The 22,718-nt window shown below is 44.4% G+C and overlaps 2 protein-coding genes across 18 annotated transcripts in view; both read right to left on the bottom strand.

Moving 5' to 3' along the window:
• Positions 1 to 5,537, bottom strand: part of EHD4 (EH domain containing 4) — an 84,407-nt gene extending 78,870 nt beyond the window's left edge. For all 4 annotated transcript variants that reach the window (XR_014814296.1, XR_014814295.1, XR_014814294.1 and 1 more), the window contains exon 1: positions 5,223 to 5,537. Coding sequence is in view for 1 of the 4 variants with exons in the window: in XM_021097351.2 (XP_020953010.1) it covers positions 5,223 to 5,458 (236 nt within the window). In the remaining 3 variants the exon portion in view is untranslated. The remainder of the gene's footprint in view (positions 1 to 5,222) is intronic.
• A 9,019-nt stretch (positions 5,538 to 14,556) lies between these two features.
• PLA2G4E (phospholipase A2 group IVE) overlaps positions 14,557 to 22,718 on the bottom strand; it is a 76,256-nt gene continuing 68,094 nt past the window's right edge. For 6 of the 14 annotated variants that reach the window (XM_084973566.1, XM_084973571.1, XM_021097333.2 and 3 more), the window contains 3 exons: positions 21,868 to 22,034; positions 19,721 to 19,901; positions 14,557 to 19,323 (listed from right to left, as the gene is read on the bottom strand). In XM_084973566.1, the coding sequence (XP_084829692.1) occupies positions 19,103 to 19,323; positions 19,721 to 19,901; positions 21,868 to 22,034 (569 nt within the window). In that variant the 3' untranslated portion in view covers positions 14,557 to 19,102. The remainder of the gene's footprint in view (positions 19,324 to 19,720; positions 19,902 to 21,867; positions 22,035 to 22,718) is intronic. The other 8 variants (XR_014813449.1, XR_014813450.1, XR_014813453.1 and 5 more) reach the window with 2 other exon arrangements.

The following is a 22,718-nucleotide window of genomic DNA, read 5'->3' as shown; positions in this document are numbered from 1 at the left end:
AGCTTATTTCCACTTTTTAGTCTTTGTTTTATTTCTGGCATCCATTTTTATTTTAAATTATTACACACTGATGCAGAAATTAATTGACTGGCACTAATTGTAGAATTACAGGAATTAAATCATGGGATGCTTAATATTGAAGGACTCAACTGTTTTACATTTTTAATTGGCATATAATTCATATGCCACAAAACTCACCCTTTCAAAGGGCACAATTCTGTGGTTTTTAGTATATTTACGAAGTTGTGCAACTAATATCACTAATTTCAGAACATTTCCACCCCCCCCAACAAAAACCCCTGTACCCATTAGAAGTCACTCTCTATTTCTTTCGCAGTATGGATATCCAGTTGTCCCATCATTGTTTGTTAAAAAGAGTATTTTTCCCCCACTGAATTTGTCTTAGAATCTCTGAAAAAACAAATTTATCAGAGCTGTATGGGCTTATCGCTGGACTCTCAACTCTATTCAATTATCTATATGTCTATCCTTACACCAGCATCACACTGTCTTATTTACTGTGGCTTTATAAGTTTTGCAATCAAACTATGGGAACTCCAATTTCAATGAGTTTTTCAAGATTGTTTTGGCTATTGCGGATCCCTCACATTTCTATGTGAATTTTAGAATCAGCTTGTCAACTTCTATAAAGAAGGCAATTGGAATTTTTGCTAGGATTGCAGTCAATCTAAAGATCACTTTAAGTAGTACTGCCATTCTAATATATATATATATATATATATATATATATATATATATACACATACACACATACATATTTGTCTTTTGTCTTTTTAGGGCCACACCTGCAGCACATGGAGGCTGCCAGGCTAGGGGTAGAACCGGTGCTGTAGTTGCTGGCCTAAACCAGTCACAGCGACTCGGGATCCAAGCCATGACTGCAAAAGAGAGTGAGGCCAGGGATTGAAATCGCCTCCTCATGGTTACTCCATGGGTTCGTTACCACTTAGCCATGACAGGAACTTCCCATTCTAAAAATATTAAGTCTTCCAATTCATGAACATGCAATGTCTTCCTTTTTTAAAAAAGATTTCTTTCAACGAAGTTTCGCAGTTTTTAGTGCCTAAGTTTTGCTTTTGTTATATTAACTCCTAAGTATTTTATTCTTTTAGATGCTATTATAAATGGAATTGTTTTCTTTCCTCTTCTTTTTTTTTTTTTTTTATTATGGCCACACCCACAGCAATATGGAAGTTCCCCAGCCAGGGACTGGATCCGAGTCACAGCTGTGGTTAACACCAGATCCTTTGACTCAGAGCGCTGTACCGGGGATCAAAGCCACATTTCCGCAGTGACCTGAGCTGCTGCAGTTGGATTCTTAACCCATGGTGCCACAGTGGGAACTCCTGGAATTGTTTTAATTTCATTTTCAGATTGTTCATTGTTAGTGTATAGAAATATGATTCTGTATATTAATCTTATGTCCTGATTCTTTGCTGAACTTGTTAAAGACTTTTTTTTTTAAGAATTTTCCTGAATCCTTAGGCTTTTCCATTTACAAGATGATGGCCTCTGAGAACAGGGACGGTTTTGCTTCTTCATTTCCAATCTACATTCCTTCTATTTATTTTCTTGCCTAACTGCCTGGGTCTCTACCCTTTTATTTATTTTATTTTTAATTTTTTTTTTTGTCTTTTTGTCTTTTCTAGGGCCACACCCATGGCATATGGAGGTTCCTAGGCTAGGGGTCAAATCAGAGCTATAGCCGCCAGCCTACACCAGAGCCACAGCAATGCAGGATCCGATCCGCATCTGTGACCTACACCACAGCTCACGGTAACACCGGATCCTTAACCCACTAAGCAAGGACAGGGATCAAACCTGCAACGTCATGGTTACTAGTCAGATTCGTTAACCACTGCACCATGATGGGAACTCCTGGTCTCTATCCTTTTAAAGTCTATATAGTTTCTTGAGTGACTGACTTCCTTCTTTTTTCCTCATTAGAATATTTTTTTTTTTTTCAGAGAACAAGACAAGGTGTAGGAGGAAGAGAGAAAGAGGAGCTCTTAAAAATCAGAAGTTGCAATTGTGCAGTTTGAATTGATTTTTGGTGAACCTCGCATCCTCTAAGTGGAAATGACCTCCTTCACAGCACCTGGGCCAGGGATTTTCGGTGGGAAACTCTGAAATCTGTTTTCCTTGGGTTTTAGATATAAGCCTGGCCAATATATCCAGCCTTCCTTGGCTGTTAAAGAATCTACCATGACATGGCCACTTCCTCCTTGCACATGTCTTCTCCTGCTCTGGCCAATTCTTACTGGTCAGAGGCAGGGCACCAACTGTTCCTCCCACTGCATTCTCTGTCTTCTGAGAATTAAAAGTGTCAGTGAGACAATAGGTTTATCAGCCATTCTGATTCTACCCAAAGACACTTTGACACACATCTCCGGAAGTTCTGGGCCAGCTTTGTGATGCATGTGAGGGGAGTCCATTAAGACGCTCCTTCCGCCCATCCTCTTCCTCCCCTTGGGACCATCGTGGTGAACTTCCGGGCAGGAGTGGGCATAGTTTCTTGACACTCAGGCTTTTCAACCACCCAATTGAGGACGCCTCTTCATTAGACCACAGCACACACTTAATTCCCTCACCCTTGATGAACAGCTTTAGGGAGGCTCTTAGTTCTTCCCAAATATCGGTCAAAAGGAAGGAAGAGTATGGCTTCATTAAGGGTGTGGAATGTACACCAAAGGCCTTACTGGGTAGCTTTACAATGAGAGAAGTTCCCCTCTACATCAGTGCAGGACCCGTGTGACCAGTGACCTCTTGGGATGTGCAGGAATCTCTGACAATGCAGATAGGTGTACCCCATGGCCAAATACAAGCTTTCAGTTCTCAGCGGCTAGAAGCAAACTACCTAGGCACAGACTAGCCTCGGAGAAAACATAGACATGGATGAAGGCATGTTCCAGGAAGGTCAGCACCAGGCCAACACCTCTGCTCCCCCGGGCCAGTGCAGGACTCTAGAGGACAGCTGCCTTTTTGTATTGAGGCTCTCCTCCCAGAAGCTACACGGTTCCTCCCAGCTCCACTCTGAAACCAAACTCAGGTCTCTGGTGCCTCACCAAGCTTTCTGTCCTGACTTTCTTCTACCCTCGGAGGTCTGCTTTTGTGCCTGCTGCCTAACAACAAAGTCACCTAAGCCAGGGAAGGTCTCCAGAGCAAGTGACTTCTGGATAAGGCAACTCCTTCCTCACCCTGGTGTTGCACATGGGTCTCTGTTGCCTCCTGAGAAGTGGTTCATTTGGATGGAGTTGCCAGATCTTGAAATTTTTCTTCAAACTATGCTTAGCTATTCCACAAAACTCCCCCAAATGATGAAACAAAGAGAAGAGTGGGAAATAATATAATGAAATAGTAAACTGGGAAAAAAAAGATCAATTCATGTTCCTGTGGATTTGTTCTCCTGCCTCAGGCTTGCTTGTTAGCCAGTCTGTGGGAGCAGAGAGAGGGCCACATCACATCCAGATTAGCAGTGTCAACAGCAGCTCCCTGACCCCATGATAAAGCCCCCACCACAAGGACAGAGGGAAGAACAACCTGGGGTGCTGTGAACATGCCACCACTAATGTCTGAGACTACAATTATAACAATGCTACCTTCTTACCCTTTATCTGTATATTTCCAAGAGTAGGTCCACCTCCCCCTCTTGTACTACTTGGTCATAACACTTCATTGGCCCATATACTTAAAAACTGGTTAGTATTATAGAGATCTTAAAGGTAGTGTCTATCATCTTTCAAGGTTTCAATTATTGTAATATTCCTATGGTTCATTCTGAGTGTTGGCGAGGTGACAGTTAATATTCTTTTCAGCCTATTAATAAGTATCAAATAAAGCAATTCAAAATTATTTTCTTCACATTCAATTTACTGTCTAGAACTATATTTCAATATAATATATTTGCTTTGTTGAGTTCATTCATAGTATCTCTGCAGACCTGGATTGAACATATTTTCTGTAGTGACAACTACTCTATTTGTAGGAACTATTTAGGTCACTGGAGTGGAGGAAAAGAGGCCGCTACTAAATAGAAATGGCTTGTATCCAAATATAGCTGCAGTTTTCTGAACACCTGTTGAACATCAATGAAGAGACTGTTACCATTTCAAAAGCCATGGGCCAAAACCTTAAATTAAATGATCAGTCACTTTGTTTCAACTGACACAGAGTTAAAACCAGGAAAATAAGTCTCCCAACCAAAGAAAGTTAGTGTTAATATACCAGCTGCTTTAAAAATAAAATAGTCTCTTCAAAAGGCAATCTGTTTCCACATAAATTATTTCCCATCAAAAATCACTTCTGGAACTATATGATTTGAACTGTCAAGGCATGCACAGTAATTGTTTGCTTTTAGAGACACAGCAAGCATGACAAATATTTTCAGTTGTCAAGGGCGAGGGAGGAGGGAATGACCCATCTAAGAAATGGAAACTAACGAATAGTAACATGACACTCCCCCTTAGTTCCACTGAGCGCTGGCGCGGCTGCTCCACACAGCTAACTTCCTGTGGCAGGATAAAGGGAGGCTGTGCAAGTGTAGGATCAAGGCGGCCTCTACCCCATCTCCCAACGCCCAACCCCGTGGTGGGGGGGCAGCATGGAAGAACTGCAAGGGAAGGGGGCGGGCAATATTCTGTTTTCATTCATTCATTCATTCATTCATTCATAATAAAGTTATACGCCGGGCACTGTGCTAGGGGTTTAACTTTGCCAGTTTGACTCATAACACATTCTGATATCCCACACCTCTGTCCCCATTACCAGCCCTGGGCCTCACTCGCTCATCAGGAAAGTGCTTATTGTAGCCTTGCTTTCCTTCCCTTTTCCGGGTCCCCGGGCTATGGTGACAAGATAAAGCTAGCCAGAGAACTGCCTTTCCAAAAGCAAGGAAGGAGGGCTCAGAGTTCGCGGAGGAGTTCCGAGGACACTTCAGGCAGCGTCCCTACTCCGGCGGCCGCGCCCCAGGCGGGGCTTCGGACACCCGGGCACCGCACTCAGACAAGGAACCTGTGGTCACGCCGATGCTGGAGGAAGAAGCAGCTACGAGAGGGGTCCTTCAAGGGGAAAGTGGGCACAGCAGGAGGTCCGAGGACGGCGAAAGGCTAGTGACAACACGCACACACGTGGGGAGGACCGTCTCCACGTAGGTGGTGGGAGACGGGTCCAGGCAGGGGTGAGAGGCGGGCGGGGACGGTTACCTGATAAAGGTGGTCTTGCCGGTGCTGTACTGGCCCACCAGCAGGATCATAGGCTTGTTCTCAAAGTCGGCGTCCTCCAGCGCGGGCGAGTGGAACTCGTGGAAGCGGTACGCCTCCTCCAGCGGTAGCACCTTGCGCAGGTAGAGCGAGCGCAGGCCGCCCGTCACCGTCTGCACGGCGTCCGCGCCGCCCGCGCGCTCCCGCCCGCCTGCCTGCCGCCCCATCCAGCTGAACATCCTGACGCCGGTCCACCCGTCCGAGCCCCGCGCTCGCCCTCTCGGTCCTGGTTCCGAGCTCCGACCCTCCTCCGGGTTCGACCCTCCCCGGCAACACCGAGCTGCCCTAACCACGCCCGCCCGGACTGGTCTCGCCTCGCGCCGTTTTAGCCAATCCCCGGTCGCTACGTCACGTGAGCTCGTTCACTATTCAGAAGAGCTCTCTCAACTCGTTCCTCATTGGGCCGCTGCCAGCGCGGGTGGAGGCGCTAGCCAATGGAGAGGAGGCTCTTAATGAATTATTGATGACGGAGACCTTCGGAAGGACTGGGCGGGGCAGAGGGTGTTTCTCGAACCCTCAGGCACAGACTGACCCGCCGAGGGGCCTGCTTGGGTCGCCGGGGCTCCACCTCTGGCCAGGTGGCGTCGGCTTCCGGGCAAATCTGAGCTGGTAGAAAACAAGCCTGCAGAGGCTGCTTAGTCTCCCGGAGCGTTTACTCATCGCAGCCCTATGGACGTCGACACTAGGGGCAAAAGTTCAGAAAGTTGACAAACAGGTTCTTTCTACCCACTGGCAGGTTATTATAAACCTCGTTTTAGTTGTGAAGACACATAATTGATAAAATTTGAAGTAAGGTACGCAGCCTCAATCTACCTAGGTAGATGGTTCTCCTACATATCCACAGCTGCCTCTACTAAATTCTGGCTCCATCGAAGGCCTTTTGCCCTTTGTTTTCTTTAATTTTCTGTAAAATCGAAGATTTAGTCATCATCCTCATGATTACAATCTATTTTCCACACATTGACATGAAAAGAGTTACTGCTACCTTCTAGCCAATCTCTTTTTCAGGTGAAAAGGACACATCTAAATTGAAATTAGAAGAAATAATCAGCCATCATTTTTGGTACCCTAGGTTACAGTTTTAGAATAGTTCTCTGTTGTTTTAGAGAGTTTCTCAAGTGTGGTGGTGGTGAGGCACCTCGGATGCTTGTTAACATGCAGATTTCTGGTCATCACCCCAGACCTTCTGAGTTAAAACATTGAGGAGGAATGAAGCTCAACAAGCAGCCCCAGGTGATTCTGTGTACCTTTACTTTGGGGAAAGAGGATGCACTACAGTGCTTGTCAAACTTGATAGAAATGCAGATTCTGAATCAGAGTATGGGATGGAACCCAAGGCTGCATTTCTAACAGTCTCCCAGTTCTGTCAATGCTGCTTTTCCATGGATCATACTTTGAGTACCAAAGCTGTGTGGAGCAAACAGGATTTGTCATCAAAAGAACTAGGTTTGAATTCTGACTATATAAACTAATGGCTATGTGACTTTAAATGCAATGAGTTTCCTCGCTGCCTCTGTTTCCTTGTTTGTAAAATGGGAACTCCTTTAGAGTTGTGTGGATAAAATATTTAGAGGGAGCTATATGTAACCAGGGAAGTGAAAAGAAAGCCAAGAGAAAATGAAGTTAGATGTCTGCTTTATGTTAAAATAAAGCAAAGACTGAAATGTCAAAATGACACCACAGATCTACTAGAAGGAGAACTACTACTTCAGAAGCTACTGAAGATTTGTAAAATTTTGGAAGGGAAAAGCCTAATTAAAATAAAAGAAAAATTATTTTAAAAAGGTAGGTTTCTCAACAAAAAAGTAAAGCCTTCATTGTTTTTTTAAGTACATAAAACACAAACCCATATAAACATACTCTTGCCATGGGATCCAGAAATTGCTCTTCTTGGTATTTACCCAAATAAGTTGAAAACTTATGTCAACACAGAAGCCACACACAAATATTTACAGAAGTTTATTCCGAAATGTCTCAACTTGAAAGCAACTAAGGTGTCCTTAACAAGATGAATGGATTAACAAACTGTGGTATGTTTAGACAGTGGAATATTATTCAGCTAAAAAGAAATGAGGAGTTCCTGTTGTGGCTCAGCGGTTAACGAACCTGACTAGCATCCATGAAGATGCCGGTTTGATCCCTGACAGTGGGTTAAGGATCTGGCGTTGCCTTGACCCGTGGTGTAGGTCGCAGACTCAGCTCAGATCTTGTGTTGCTGTGGCTGTGGTGTAAGCTGGCAGCTGTAGCCTGGATTGGACCCCTAGCCTAGGAATCTCCATATGCTGTGGGTATGACCCCAAAAAGACAAAATAAAAAATAAAAAATGAGGAGTTCCCATCGTGGCGCAGTGGTTAACGAATCCGACTAGGAACCATGAGGTCGCGGGTTCGGTCCCTGCCCTTGCTCAGTGGGTTAACGATCCGGCGTTGCCGTGAGCTGTGGTGTAGGCTGCAGACGCGGCTCGGATCCCGCGTTGCTGTGGCTTTGGTGTAGGCTGGTGGCTACAGCTCCGATTAGACCCCTAGCCTGGGAACCTCCATATGCCGCGGGAGCGGCCCAAGAAATAACTAAAAAGACAAAAAAAAAATAAAAATAAAAATAAAAAATGAAAAGAAATGAACTATCAAGCCAGGAAAAGACATGGAGGAAACCTAAATCTATATTACTAAGTGGAAGAGGCCGATCTAAAAAGGCTGCACACTGGATGATTGCTACTATATGACATTCTAGAGAAGGCAAAACCATGAAGACCATAAAAAGATCAGTGGTTGCCTGGGGTTAGGGAGGAGGGAAGAATGAATAAGAAGAGCACAGATTTGTAGTGCAGTTAAAAATAATTCTGTATGATAACATAAATGTGGATACATGTCATTATACATTCATCCAGATCCATAGAATGTATAACACCAATTGTGGATCCTAGTGTAAACTATGGATTTGGGGTGATGATGTGTAAGTGTAGGTTAGGTTCATTGATTGTAGCATATGTAGCACTCTGATGCAGGATGGTAATAGGGTAGGATGTTGATAGCGGGAAAGGCTGTGTTGGAGGAATAACAGATACATGGCAACTCTCAGTAATTCATACTCAATTTTGCTGTGAATCTAAGACTTCTCTAAAAAATTCTATTAAAAATAGTATATATAGAAGTTCCCTGGTGGCTTAGTGGGTTAAGGATCCAGCATTGTCACTGCTGTGGCACAGGTTCAATCCCTAGCCTGGGAACTTTCCCATGCCGAGGCTGTGGCCCCAAAAGATAAACAAACAGGGAGTTCCCCTCATGGCTCAGTAGTTAACAAACCCAACTCGGATCCATGAGGGTGCAGGTTTGATCCTCAGCCTTGCTCAGTGAGTTAAGGATCCAGTGTTGCTGTGAGCTGTGGGATAGGCCAGCAGCTGTAGCTCTGACTCAACCCCAAGCCTGGAAACTTCCATATGCTGCAGGTGCGGCCCTAAAAAGCAAAAAATAAAAAAAGAGATAAACAAACAAATGCATAAACAAAAGTAAAAGGCAAAAGACAAATTGGGTAAATATTACAGACATATATGATAGCTATATTTAACTAAGGATATTAGAATCTTAAAAAGCTACTATGAAATTCTTAGGAAATAAAATAAATACTACAATAGACAAATGAACAGAAAGACAACTAACAGAATACAACTAAAGATAAAAGACAACTAATAGTAAAAATTGAATGATACTGATCCCCAGTAGTAATCAAATAAACAAATTTAAAATAAATAGATAACATTAAGAATGGCAGACTTATTTTCCCAAGATGATGCCAAATATGGGCACGGGTATATGAAAAAATACCTTCTCCTCCGTTGTTGGGGATGGAATAAATTGGCAATTTTCTGGAGTCTGTACTTATCAAAAATCCTTTTTTTTTTTTTTTCTTTTTTGGCGGCACCTGTGGCATGCAAAAGTTCCTCATCCAGTGATCAAAGTTGTGCCACAGCAGTGACAATGCCAAGTCCTTAACCACTAGGCCACAAGAGAACTCTGTATTTATTCAAAAATCTTGAAAATGCACTTCAAGACTTCTGCTTCTCAACATCATCCTTAAGGTGAAATGATTGATTTCCCTCTAAGATCAGGAACAGGGTAAAGATGTCCACTCATACCATTTCTCCTTAACAGTGTGCCAGAGGCTCTAGTTAGTACAGTAAGGCAAGAAAAAGAAAAGTATCCAGATAGGATAGGAAGAAGTAAAGCTGTCTTTATTTGCAGAAAATATGATCATCTATGTAGAAAATTCTATAGAATCTATCAAAAAAATCTACTAGAACTAATGAGTTTAGCAAAGTTGTTGGGTATAAGACATAAATTTTTATTATATTTTTATATATAAGATGAATTTATTTTTATCAATATTTTGCTTTTGCTTTATAGCGCCACACGTGTGGCATGTGGAAGTTCCCAGTTTATTTTTATTTTTATTTATTTTTTGTCTTTTTTTGCTATTTCTTTGGGCCGCTCCCGCGGCATATGGAGGTTCCCAGCCTAGGGGTCCAATCGGAGCTGTAGCCACCGGCCTACGCCAGAGCCACAGCAACGCCAGATCCGAGCCACGTCTGCAAACTACACCATAGCCCACGGCAACGCCGGATCCCCAACCCACTGAGCAAGGGCAGGGACCGAACCAGCAACCTCATGGTTCCTAGTCGGATTCGTTAACCACTGCGCCACGATGGGAACTCCTGGAAGTTCCCAGTTTAGGGGTCAAATCCAAGTTACAGGTGCTGGCCTATGACACAACCATAGCAAGACCTGATACTTAACTCACTGAGGCCAAGGGTCGAACCCTCATTCTAACCGATACTAGTCAGATTCGTTCCCGCTGAGCCACCATGGGAATTCCTTAAATTTATTATCTTATATAATATAAATGTTCATATTATATTTTTATATATTAGAAATGAATGATAGGGCAATGAAGTAAAAAATAGTTATCATTTGCAGAGTTCCTGCCATGGCTCATTGGCAACGAATCTGACTACCATCCATGAGGACGCAGGTTTGATCCCTGGCCTCGCTCAGTGGGTTAACCATTGCCATAAGTTGTGGTGTAGGTTGCAGACGCAGCTTGGATCTTGCATTGCTGTGGCTGAGGTGTAGGCTGGCAGCCATAACTCCTATTTGACCCCTAGCCTGGGAACCTCCATATGCCTCAGGTGTGGCAGTAAAAAGACAAAAAAAAAAAAAAAAAAAAAGAAAAAGAAAAAAAGAAAAAATCATTATCATTTGCAATAGCATCAAAATAGTAAATTAAGAGGGATAAATCTAAAAAAAAGTATGAGTTCTATACACTGAGAATTAAAAAGCATTTCTGGGAGAAGTAAAGAAGGCTTAAATAAAATGAAAATGTAGACCATGCTTTTGGATCAGAAGACTCAATATTGTTAAGATGTCAATTTCCTCCAAAATGATATATAGATTTACTGCAATCTCAGCAGGCTTTTATTTTTGTTAATTGACAAGCTGATTCTAAATTCACATGTGGGGAGTTCCTGTTGTGGCACAACCGAAATGAATAATCCAGCTAGGAACCATGAGGTTGCTGGTTCGATCCCTGGCCTTGCTCAGTGGGTTAAGGATCTGGTGTTGCCGTAAGCTGTGATGTAGGTCGCAGAGGCAGCTCGGATCTGGCGTTGCTGTGGCTCTGGCGTAGGCCGGTGGCTACAGCTCCGATTGGACCCCTAGCCTGGGAACCTCCATATGCCTTGGGTGCGGCCTTCAAAAGACAAAAATAGATAGATAAATAAATGACTAAATAAATAAATAAATAAATAAATAAATTCACATGTAAATGCAAAGGACCTAAAACAGAACAACTTTGAATAATAACAAAGTTAGAGGACTTATACTACCTAATTTCAAAACTTATTATAAAGCTACAGAAATCAAGATAGCATGGTATTGGTATAAAGATAGATATAGGTTGTTCCAATATATAGCAATGGAAAAAATAGAGTCTAGACATAGACCTACACATATATATGGTCAATTGATTTTTGACAAAATACAAAGACAATTTAATGGCTAAAGGAAAGTCTTTTCAACCAATAATGCTAGAACGGTTGGATATCTATATCTGAAAAGATGAACTTTGATCTCTACTTTGCACCATATGTAAAAATTATCTCAAAGTGATTATAAACATAAATTTAAGACTTAAAATTATGAAATTTCTAGACGAAAACAGAACATCTTTGCGACCTTGTGTAGGGAAGGTTTTCTTAGATGATACTAAAAGCATGGTCTATAAGAGAAAAAAACTGATAAACTGAACTTCATCGAAATTAGGAACTCTTGATCTTTGAAAGATACCATAAAGAGAATGAAAAGACAAATCACAGACTGAGAATACATTTGCAAAAAGACATTTGCAAATTACATATCTGATAAAGGACTTGTATCCAGAATACCTGAAGACCGCTTACAACTTGCCAATAAGAAAACTAACTGCCCAATTTTAAAAATAGAAAGAAAATATTTGGATACTTCACTAAAGAAGATGCATGGGTGGCAAATAAGCACATGAGAAGATGTCCAACATCATTCATTGTTAGGAAAATGCAAATTAAAACCACACCGAGACACTACGATGTGCCTATTAGAATGTCTAAAATTAAGTCTGATCAGTTGTTGGTGAGGATGTGGAGCAACTGCAGTTCTCATCCATTGCCAGTGGAATGTAAAATGGTACAAACACTTTGGAAAACAGTTTGATAGTTTCTTTAAAAGTGATGCATACATCTACCACATGACCCAGCAGGGAAGAAGCAAAGGGAAGGATTACAAAGAGCACAAGAAAACTTTTGTAGGGGTGGATTTGCTCATTATCTTGTTTGTGGTGATGGCTGACAGTTGTACACTTCTGTCAAAACTCATCAAATTGTGGACTTTAAATACATGCAGTTTATTGTACGTCAATTATACCTTTACTAGTCTAGGTTAGACATGCTCACACATCTCAGGAATTTTATCCTGAGGGAATAGTGAATGTAAAGCTTTATCTAAGGAATGTCTATCAGCATATCATTTATAATGAAAAGCTTTGACTAGTTGCTCCACCATGAAAGACTAGTTAAGCAGATGATGGATTCCTGTGCAGTTTCTGAAAATTGTGCATATAAGAAGAATATTAATGACTGGGAAAATGCTTAGAATATGTTCTTAGTGGAAAAAAGGCAGATTGCAGAAGTGAATCTGCAATCTGCAGATTGCTATGGGAAATAGTAGGTGGTTTCTCAAACAAAGATAGAACTTCCATATTATCCAGCAACCCCATTTCTGGGCATACAGCCAAAAGAATTGAAGGTAGGGTCTCTAAGAGATATTTGTACAGTCATGTTCATATCAGCTCTATTCACAGTAGTCAAGAGATGGAAGCAACCCAAGTGTTGATTGTTAGATGAATGGACAAAATTTGTATGTATATATACAATGAAATATTATTCAGCCTTAAAAAGGAAGGAAATCCTATCACATGCCATAATCTAGATGAAACTTAGGGCATTATATAATATGAAATATGCTCAGACTGCTTTATCCTCCCTGCTGCCTGGAATGTGGACATGATGGGTAGAGCTCTAGCAGCCGTATTGGACCAGAAGGAAAACTTAGGTGGTAGAAGAGCTGAAAGGAACCTGAGTCTCTGATTAAATATGGAGAAATAAACTTTTGTTTAAGACACTTCAGACTTTTTTGGTTATGTGGCAAAAGCAATACTATCTGGTACGGAATTTGAGCACATGAATCAAGAACTTAGGACATTAGCTTGGCCAGAGCTAAAGGTTTGAGAGCTTTTTCTTTCTTTCTTTCTTTCTTTCTTTCTTTCTTTCTTTCTTTCTTTCTTTCTTTCTTTCTTTCTTTCTTTCTTCTTTCTTTCTTTCTTTCTTTCTTTCTTTCTTTCTTTCTTTCTTTCTTTCTTTCTTTCTCTTTCTCCTTCCTTCCTTCCTTTTATTTATTTATTTTTTTTCTGTGTTGTGTCATGCAGAAGTTACAGGGCCGGGGATTAAACCTGCACCACAACAGGGACCTGAGCCACAATGGTAACACCACCAGAGCTACCAGGGAACTCCAAGAGTTTTCAAAATATTAATAGAAGTCCTGGGTGATTGCATCAATTTATATTCCCACCAACGGTGTAGGAGGGTTCCCTTTTCTCCATACTCTCTCAGCATTTATTGTTTGTAGACTTTTTGATGATGGCCATTCTTGACTGGTGTGAGGTAATGCCTCATTGTAGTTTTTACTTAGTGATGTTGAGCATCTTTTCATGTTTTTTTTTTTTTCCATCTGTCTGTCCTCTTTGGTGAAATGTCTGTTTATTTTACTTTATTTGATTTTTTTTGTCTTTTGTCTTTAGGGCCGCACTGTCAGCATATGAAGGTTCCCAGGCTAGAGATCTAGTTGGAGCTATAGCTGCTGACCTATGCCACAACCACAGCAATGCTAGATCTGAGCTGTGTCTGTGACCTACACCACAGCTCACGGCAATGCTGGATCCTCAACCCACTGAGCGAGGCCAGGGATCAAACCCACAACCTCATGGTTCCTAGTTGGATTCATTTCTGCTGCGCCAAGACACAAACTCCAAGAAATGGTCTATTTAGATCATCTGTCCATTTTTTACTGGACAAATTTTTGTTTTTTTGATATAATTCTCCCATTCTGTGGGTTGTCTTTTCATTTTTTATCATTTCTTTTGCTGTGCAAAGGCTTTTACGTGTAATTAGGGCCCATTGGTTTATTTTTGTTTTTATTTTCATTATTCTAGGAAGAGAGGCTCAAACAAGGTATTGCTGCAATTAATGTCAAAGAGTGATCTGCCTGTTTTCCTCTAAGAGTTTTATAGTATCTGGCCTTATGTTTATGTCCTTAAACCATTTTTAGTTTATTTTTGTGTATGGTGTTAGAAAATGTTCTAATTTCATTCTTTTACATACAGTTGTCCAGTTTTCCCAGCACCACTTACTGAAGAGTCTCTCTTTCCTCCACTGTACATTCTTGCCTCCTTTGTCATAGATTAGTTGACCATAGGTATATGAGTTTATTTCTGGGTTTTCTATCCTGTTCCACTGATCTAGATTTCTGGGGGGTTTTGCCAAAGCATGCCGTTTTGATTACTATAATTTTGTAGTATAGACTCAAGCCAGGAGGACATTATGGCAGTTCCTTTAAAAACTAAATATAGAACTACCATATGATCCAGCAATCCTACCCCTAGGCATACATCTGGAGAAAACCATAATTCAAAAAGATACATGCACCCCAATATTTATTGCAGCGCTATTTACAATGGCCAAGACATGGAAGCAATCTAAATGTCCATCAACAGAGGAATGGATCAAGAAGGTGTGGTACAGAGATACAATGGAATATTACTCAGCTTTACAAAAGAATTCATTAATGCAGAGTTCCCATCGTGGCGCAGTGGTTAACAAATCCAACTAGGAATTACGAGGTTGCAGGTTCAATCCCTGGTCTTGCTTGGTGGGTTAAGGATCCGGCATTGCAGTGAGCTGTGGTGTAGGTTGCAGACGCTGCTCAGATCCCAAGTTGCTGTGGCTCTGACGTAGGCCGGTGGCTACAGCTCTGATTTGACCCCTAGCCTGGGAACCTCCATATGCCGTGAGAGCGGCCCAAGAAATGGCAAAAAGACAAAAAAAAGAAAAGAAAAAAGAGAATTCATTAATGCCATTTGCAGCAACATGGATGGACCTAGAGATTATCATACTTAGTAAGTCAGACGTATATCATATGATATCACTTATATGGAATCTAATAAAAAATGACACAAAAGAACTTATAAAACAGAAACCAACATTTCAAAACCCATCTTTTGGTTACCAGGGTGAAACTGCTGAGGTGGGGGAGGAAGGATTGGGAGGGTGCGAATAACATATACACACAACTGTATAAAATAGATGATTAAAGAGAACCTGTATAGCACAGGACAATCTACTCAAGAGTTTGTAATAACCTATATGAAAAGAAAAAATGGATATATTTATATGTATGAATGATTCACTTTGCTGTACACCTGAAATGAACACAACATTGTTAAGTCAACTCTACTCCAATAAAATTAAATAAAAATTGAAAAAATTAAAAAAAATATAAAAGAAGTCCTGGGTGAAAATGAGATTGCTTGAGAAGGGTATAGCCTGAGAAGGGGGTGACACTAAGGAGAGAGCCTCAAGGCATCCCAGCAGTTACAGGAGTGGGGGGAGGGGCGGCCAGGGCAGGGGCTCAAAAGTGGAAGAAACCCAGGACCAAAGGCACCCAGCACATCTGGCCCCTTCATTCTAGGGCTAGGTCGGCAGTCCCTAATGTGTGCCCGCTGTGTGCACAGCAAATGCTGAATTTCCTCTTTGTACCGCCAGCCTGTTTCCAGGTAGGCCTCTTGCGTGGGCCCAGAAGGAAGCTCTTGGAAGTGTCCATTGTTAATCCTTTTTATTGTCCCAGCACCCACAGCAGAGACTGGCATGTGGTGGGAAGGCAATAAATATTTGCAATCGGAACTGAACTGTACTGCTGTTGGCAAGGAAGTGCTGGGAAGGGAGGGTCTCAGGAAGGAGGGGGTGGCCTGCAGGGCCAAAGGCGGAGAACAGTCGGATAAGATAAGGCCTATAAAGCGCCGGTGCTGTTTGGCTCAGTGTATCTGGCCATTAGGAGGACACTGGTGACCTTGGGGAAAAGGGTCTCCATAGGGATGTCAGGGCAGAAAACATCTACCATGGGGCAGGGTGTCTGGGCTGCGTATGGGTGTGGCCGCTATTGGGAAGGAAAAGGGAGACAGGGTGGGGGGGACACTGGGGGAGAGAGTTTTAATTTTCTTCTTTTTGCTTTTTTAAGGCCGTACCTGCGGCATATGGAGGTTCCTACACTAGGGGTTGAATCAGAGCTACAGCTGCCGGCCTGCACCACAGCCACAGCAACTCCAGATCCGAGCCCCATCTGTGACCTATGCCACAGCTCATGGCAATGCTGAATCCTGAACCCACTAGGCGAGGCCAGGAATCAAACCTATGTCCTCATAGATACTAGTCGGGTTCATTACTGCTGAGACACAATGAGAACGCCTTAATATTCTACTTAATCATAGCAGGGAAACTGGGGAGGAAGCCTCCCTGTTCTCTCCAGGGCACTGTGCCCTTGCCCCTCTTGGAGTCAACGACACTCCTTATTCCTTGTGTGGCCCTTACTCATCTCCTGCTCTGTGACATTGGTGGCCTTGTTTTATTTTTTGTCTTTTATCTTTTTTAGGGCCGCACCAGTGTCATGTGGAAGTTCCTAGGCTAGAGGTCAAATCGGAGCTGTTACTGCTGGCCTACACCACAGCCACAGCAATGCCAGATCTGAGCCGCACTGCGACCTACACCATAGCTTATGGTAATGCCGGATCCTTAACCCACTGAGTGAGGTCAGGGATCGAACTCAAAACCTCATGGTTCCTTGTCGGATTCATTTTCACTGTGCCACAACGGGAACTCCTTGGCAGCCTTGCTTCAGAAGCCATGTGACTCTAACTTCTCAAGTCTGTAGAGAAATCTTTTCATTTCTCCCTCCGCCCCCCCATACCTCTCTACGTTCCTGGAAAGCAAAGGCTATTCAGGGACCACTGAGTATCAGGTAGCTGCTTGGCTGAGCTGGCTGCCCTTCCTTCCCCTCTATCAGCACTTCCAGAAAACCATCTGAACTTCAAACAGCGTCCATCAGCAAGGGCTGGTGCTCCACTGGTCCCTGACATGGCCTCATTAAAACAGAGGGGCAGCCCATCACAAGAAGGGGGCACCCATGTAGGAGGGGAGGGGGGTGGGACTGGAAGTGGCCTTCTCACACCTCTGGCAGGTGTGTGTGAAGCCCAGGCAGGAGTTACACATATTTTACAGCAGCGGGTAATGAAGGCAGATGAGTTGACAGCACTGACCCACATGGCCAGTTTATTCCATGCTAAGATGATACAGTGATTTTATAAATCTTGTTTTACATACTTTGAGGAATCCAGGGTGGGGCTGCCTTCACCTTACAATAAACACTCAGGTCTTGCCCCGTGGTTCACTCGGATAGTTTAAGTAGAACCTGTTTGCTGCAGCTGGAAGGAAAAGATGGCAAAGCAGAGGCAGCTGGCTGCTGTGGTGGAGGAGAGGGGTGGCGTCCCAGGTCAGCATCCTTTGGAAGTGGGGACCAGATCTGCAGGAGCTCTGTTTATCAGTGGCTCAGGGGAGTTGATGGATTCATGCTTTCCACTTTACGGGAGAGTCTAGCATCAATCTATGCCTCTCAGATTTTAGGGTACACAGGCATCACCTGGGGGCAGTGGCGAGGAGGTGGGAATCTCCTTGAAATGCAGATTCTGATTAATTGTATAGCTGGGGTGGAGCCCGAGATTCTGCATTTCTAACCAGCTCCCCACCACACTTTAAGTAACAAGGATGTAAATCAGAGGACAGTTCTTGTAACATCCAAAGGACTGCTTAAGGAGCATGGTGGCCCATAAAGAGGGCCATCTTCCAGGTTTGCTGGGTTTCATGCAGACCACATGCCTTTCTGGTCACACTTTCCATGGGCTCCGGCAGCTCAATGGCTCAGGTTACACATTTCTTTAGTTAAGTTCCCAGCCTGATGGGAGCCCTAGAGACTTTGGGCTTCTCTGTGTCCCAGGGCTTTCCCAGCAATTCATCTGGGAACCATCTCCATGGATGAGCTTCTTCCTAGGGGTTAACCTGGTCCTTTCTGGGTGGATCCTTTCCAGTTCTGTTTTCTCAGGGTGGCTCTTCAAGAGTTGGGATGTGCTGGCCACAGTGTTTACATAATAAATAAGAGGACTCTCACTTAGAAATAAATAATCCCACCTGGAAACCAGAGAGGAGGTGGTGAGAGGACTGAGACATGCTGTTGGAGCAGGCTGATCAATGAGTGGCGGCCCCTGGCCTGAGTGGTGCCTGGCACCAGCACCCACCTGATATCCTTGAGCTGCATCCTAGATCCTTGTTCGGCAAACCTGAGCTGCAGGTTCGGGCTCTGCCTTGCCTTTCACTGGAGCTGGATGCTCAGACAGGGCTGTCTGGTCAGGATCCTGGGGAACACTGGTCCTGGGGCTCCGAGTAGCTTCAGAGGGGCTGCTGAAACCCCCTCACCTGTTTGCGTTTGTTGTTAAAGGGACCAGGATGATTCCATTGCTCCACCGAGATCTTTTGAGTGTCATGCTTCCTATTAATTTGCTGATTCATAAAAATAAAAATCATAAAATACAACTACCTATAAAAAAAATCACAAGAGTATCATTGCCTTAAAATTTAAAAAGCACTGTTTCCAGAGAACTCAGAATGCTTCTCAGATCTTCCTGAGCATCCCCTGAACAGAGAGGAGTAATGAGGTGAGGGCGCTAGGCCAGGGATCAAACCCCCACCACAGCAGTGACAGAGCTGGATCTTTAACCCACTAATCCACCAGGTAAGTCCCAGCCTCTTCTGTACATAAAACCAGGCGTGCTTTTATTTGCCACACTTTAGGCATGTGTGGGAGCTTTCGGCTGGTGGACCCCTTTTCCCTGCAGGGAAGGTTTAAAAAAATTCCAGTGGGAACAAAACCCTAATACCTCCCTTTGTTGCTTTCCTTTGTCTTTTTCTCTGTCTCTTTCAACTTTAAGAAATTTTTGGTTTTTTGGTAGAAAGCTCAGGCCAGCCTGCCTGCAGCCCCTGCCAGAGAGCAGAGCTAGCTGTGTGGGTGGGTTCAGCCCTGGTGGGCTCTGTGTCTCTGACGCTAGAAGCAGACACAGGATCAGTGAGGTGCCCTGGGACTTCAGAGGGGACACTGGCTCTTCAGGCGCTTCTTCTTCTCCACCGCCAGTCGTAAGGCCTGAAGGAGCTTGTCCTTGTTATTCAGGATGTTATACTCAGAGAGCTTCACGAGCTTGTCGAAGGCAGCCTCCGTGTACGTCAGCTCCTTGGTGGCGTAGGGAGTTTTGGGGCCATAGATGTCAACCTGGCCCTGCTCCAGCTCCTCAGGGCTTCGCTCCACACCTGGAAGAGCAGAAGGACTCATGGTAGCCCCTTTATTATGTGACGTTGTAGTGGCTTGTCTCTGTTCGTCTCCCCAAGGTCCACCCCTGCACACACAGGAAAACACACCTGCGTGCAAACTCACACAGGCATGTGTGTGTGCACACCTTCCGGTCCCTCAGAGCAGGGACACAGCTTGCCTGTCTTAGGACTGGCCCTGCACCAGCACAGAGCCAGGAGCGGGGGGCTGTGGGGGGTGGGGGTGGGGGTGGGGGGCTATTCTTTCTTGCCAAAGCTAAGGTTGGCTCAGACTGGAGCTGGGCCAGGCTTCCCTGTTCCCGCACACAGCCTAAGAGCAGGAGCTCTTGGTTGAAGGCCAGGGCAGGTAGGGTGCGAGCTCACGGTGGCAGTGGCTTACCTGGGGCTTTGTACTTTTGGAAGGTGTCATTGATGAGTGGGAAGAAAATCACGATGGGGGCGTCAGGCTCCTGGGAGTTCTCCAGCAGGTAGCACTCCTTGAGGTTGTCCTCCTCCTGCACCTCATATTTGGGGAAGGGGATGTTCTGCTCGGTGCAGTACTCGCAGGTTTGTTTCATGGGCTAGAACATCACAGGAGGATGCATTTGAGTATCAGGATGGGGTTGGGAGTGGGTAAGAAATACAGAGTTCTTAGCTCCAGCTCCCTGATCTTTCCAGACTCAGGTATCTGACTGCTTTGCCTGTTTGTGCTATTTTTAGGACAAAGCTGGGTCAGGATGAAGAGCCTGAGGCAGTAGGTTGGTGTGTGCCCAACTGCAAGCATCTTCCCCAAGGAAAATGAACAGAAGCCCTTTTGATGATGCAAACTCAGACCTGAATATGTGGGTGGCTCCCTGAGATGGTGGCAGACTTGGCTGGCCAGGCTCCTGTGGGACATGCATGGGCTTTGGACTGACAAAGTGCTACAGGGCTGGGAAGGACTCTGAAAGAGCATCTTTTTTTTTTTTTTTTTTTGTCTTTGCCTTTTCTAGGGCCGCTCCTGTGGCATATGGAGGTTCAAAGTCTAGGGGTTGAATCGGAGCTGTAGCCGCCAACCTATGCCAGAGCTACAGCAACACAGGATCCGAGCTGCATCTGCAACCTACACCACAGCTCATGGCAATGCCGGATCCTTAACCCACTGAGCAAGGCAAGGGATCGAACCCGCAACCTTATGATTCCTAGTCAGATTCGTTAACTACTGCACCACAATGGGAACTCCCGAAAGAGCATTTTTTATAAACATGAGATAACAGAAGGAGTAGCAGACACAAGAGTACCAGAATCCCCTTAGTTCTACCCTCTGTTCTATGCTCATGAGCTGTGTGACCTTAAGCAAGCCACTTACCCTCTCTGTGCCTCACCTTCCTCACCTATAACATAGACATAATAGCAGTTGTGCCAACTACCTCAAAGAGCTGGTATTAAGGATCAGGTAAGATCATGTGTAGGAAAGTACTGTCCCTTGTTTACAAACATGGCATTATCATTGGAGTCATGCTTGTCATCTGTCTCCACTCCCCCTTTCCTGGCCTCAGGATAGGACTGTATTAAAGTAGATAGTAGAAACAATAGTTTCTTTCCCTTAAAAAGCCAGAAATTTTCAAAAGTAAATAAATAAAAATCTTTGGTCCTAACTCTTTGGTGTAATTACATGGAAGGTCATACTTCTGCTGGGTGGGTGGGTAGAAAACTATACCATCACTTTTAAAATAGAGCATCTCGGAGTTCCCATCATGGCTCAGCAGTTAATGAACCCGACTAGTATCCATGAGGATGCAGGTTTGATACCTGGCCCCATTCAGTGGGTTGAGGATCCGGCGTTGCTGTGAGCTGTGGGGTAGGTTGCAGACATGGCTCGGATCCCGAGTTGCTATGGCTGTGGTGTAGGCCATCAGCTGTAGCTTTGATTTGACCCCTACACTGGGAACTTCCATATGCTGCGGGTCAGCCCTAAAAAGCTTAAAAAAAAAAAAAAAAGAGCATTACTGGAGTTCCTTTCGTGGCTCAGTGGTTAACGAATCCGACTAGAACCATAAGGTTACGGGTTCGATCCTTGGCCTCGCTCAGTGGGTTAAGGATCCGGCGTTGCCCTGAGCTGTGGTGTAGGTTGCAGAAGTGGCTCAGATCTGGCATTGCTGTGACTCTGGTGTAGGCTGGCAGCAACAGCTCCAATTAGACCCCTAGCCTGGGAACTTCCATATGCTGCAGGTGCGGCCCTAGAAAAGACAAAAAAGAAAAAAAGAAAAAAGAGCATTACAAGCTTTAGAACTGACTCAGCTCTATTAAGGCTATTTTTAAAAAACTGCACTTTCTTTTGCAGCTAAAGAATTGCCAAATGTGGAAAATACTCAAATGTAAGAATAAAATTAGAACTAGCTCAGTGAACCTAGTAAACTCTGGGCCCCAACGCGTGAGGACCAGCAGGCTGCCCCCCTGAGGTCTGGACATCTAACCTCCGTCAGGTATAGAGCCTTGAGCTTCTCTGACGCCGAGTCTAGGAGCCTGTGGGGAGCAGCCCGGGGAGCCGTTCCTTGTTGCACTTGCCTTTGTCTGGGACCCGGCACAGTAATTGAGGTGGATGATGAGGTCAACTTTTCTCTCAGGCCTGAGGAGGGGCGGGTAGCTGGAGTTGACAAAGAATGCGGTGTCCAGCAGGCATAGGTGGTTCACGGACCCTGTCAGCTGGTTGGGGAAGCTGTCCAGCACCGTGTCTGAAAATTGAGGCTTCCAGTTACCTTCACTCAGAGGCACCTGGTGGGGACCAGATACCCTTCCTGGAGCTCCTGCACCTCAGCCTGGCCTCCAGCCTTCACCTTGGCCAGGATGCCTGGTGAGTCCCAGGGGCCCCTGAGTGGGCTGAGGAAGACCAGTGTTACCTTGGGGCTTTAGCAAGTCTTTTATGGAACATGGACATAAAACCCACTGAGGCTCAGCCACAGAGCTTGTGGGGTAGCAGGGGCTTAAGACCATAAATTAGTGCAAACTCTGGGCCCACAGCCAGCTGCCCTTTCCTCCCCACACCATGAGAAGATGGATTATTAGGCCAGGCTCAAGCTGCCATTTGTAGGCCATGGCCAAGTAAAATACCAATGATGGTAGTAAGTCAATCTCAGAGCCTTAGCAGGGTGGGAATGAGGCACTGAGCTGAAGCTTCAAGGCCACAGTACTTTTTTTTTCCCTTTTTCTTTTAAGGCCACATCTGCAGCATATGGAAGTTCCTGGGCTAGGGGTTGAACCAGAGCTGCAGCTGTTGGCCTACACCACAGCCACAGCAATGCTGGATCTGAACCACAGCTGCAACCTATGCCACAGCTTGTGGCAATGCTGGATCCTTAACTCACCGAGAGAGGCCAGGGATTGAACCCACATCCTCATGGACACTATGTTGGGTTCTT

This window comes from Sus scrofa, chromosome 1 (assembly GCF_054392235.1).
Source record: "Sus scrofa isolate SSC_HxYL_T2T_F1_AM1 chromosome 1, Sscrofa_HxYL_maternal_Yorkshire_Landrace_v2.0, whole genome shotgun sequence".
NCBI lineage: Eukaryota > Metazoa > Chordata > Mammalia > Artiodactyla > Suidae > Sus > Sus scrofa.
Note: the sequence above shows the minus strand (reverse complement) of the source record. Positions and strands in the feature narration are given on the sequence as shown.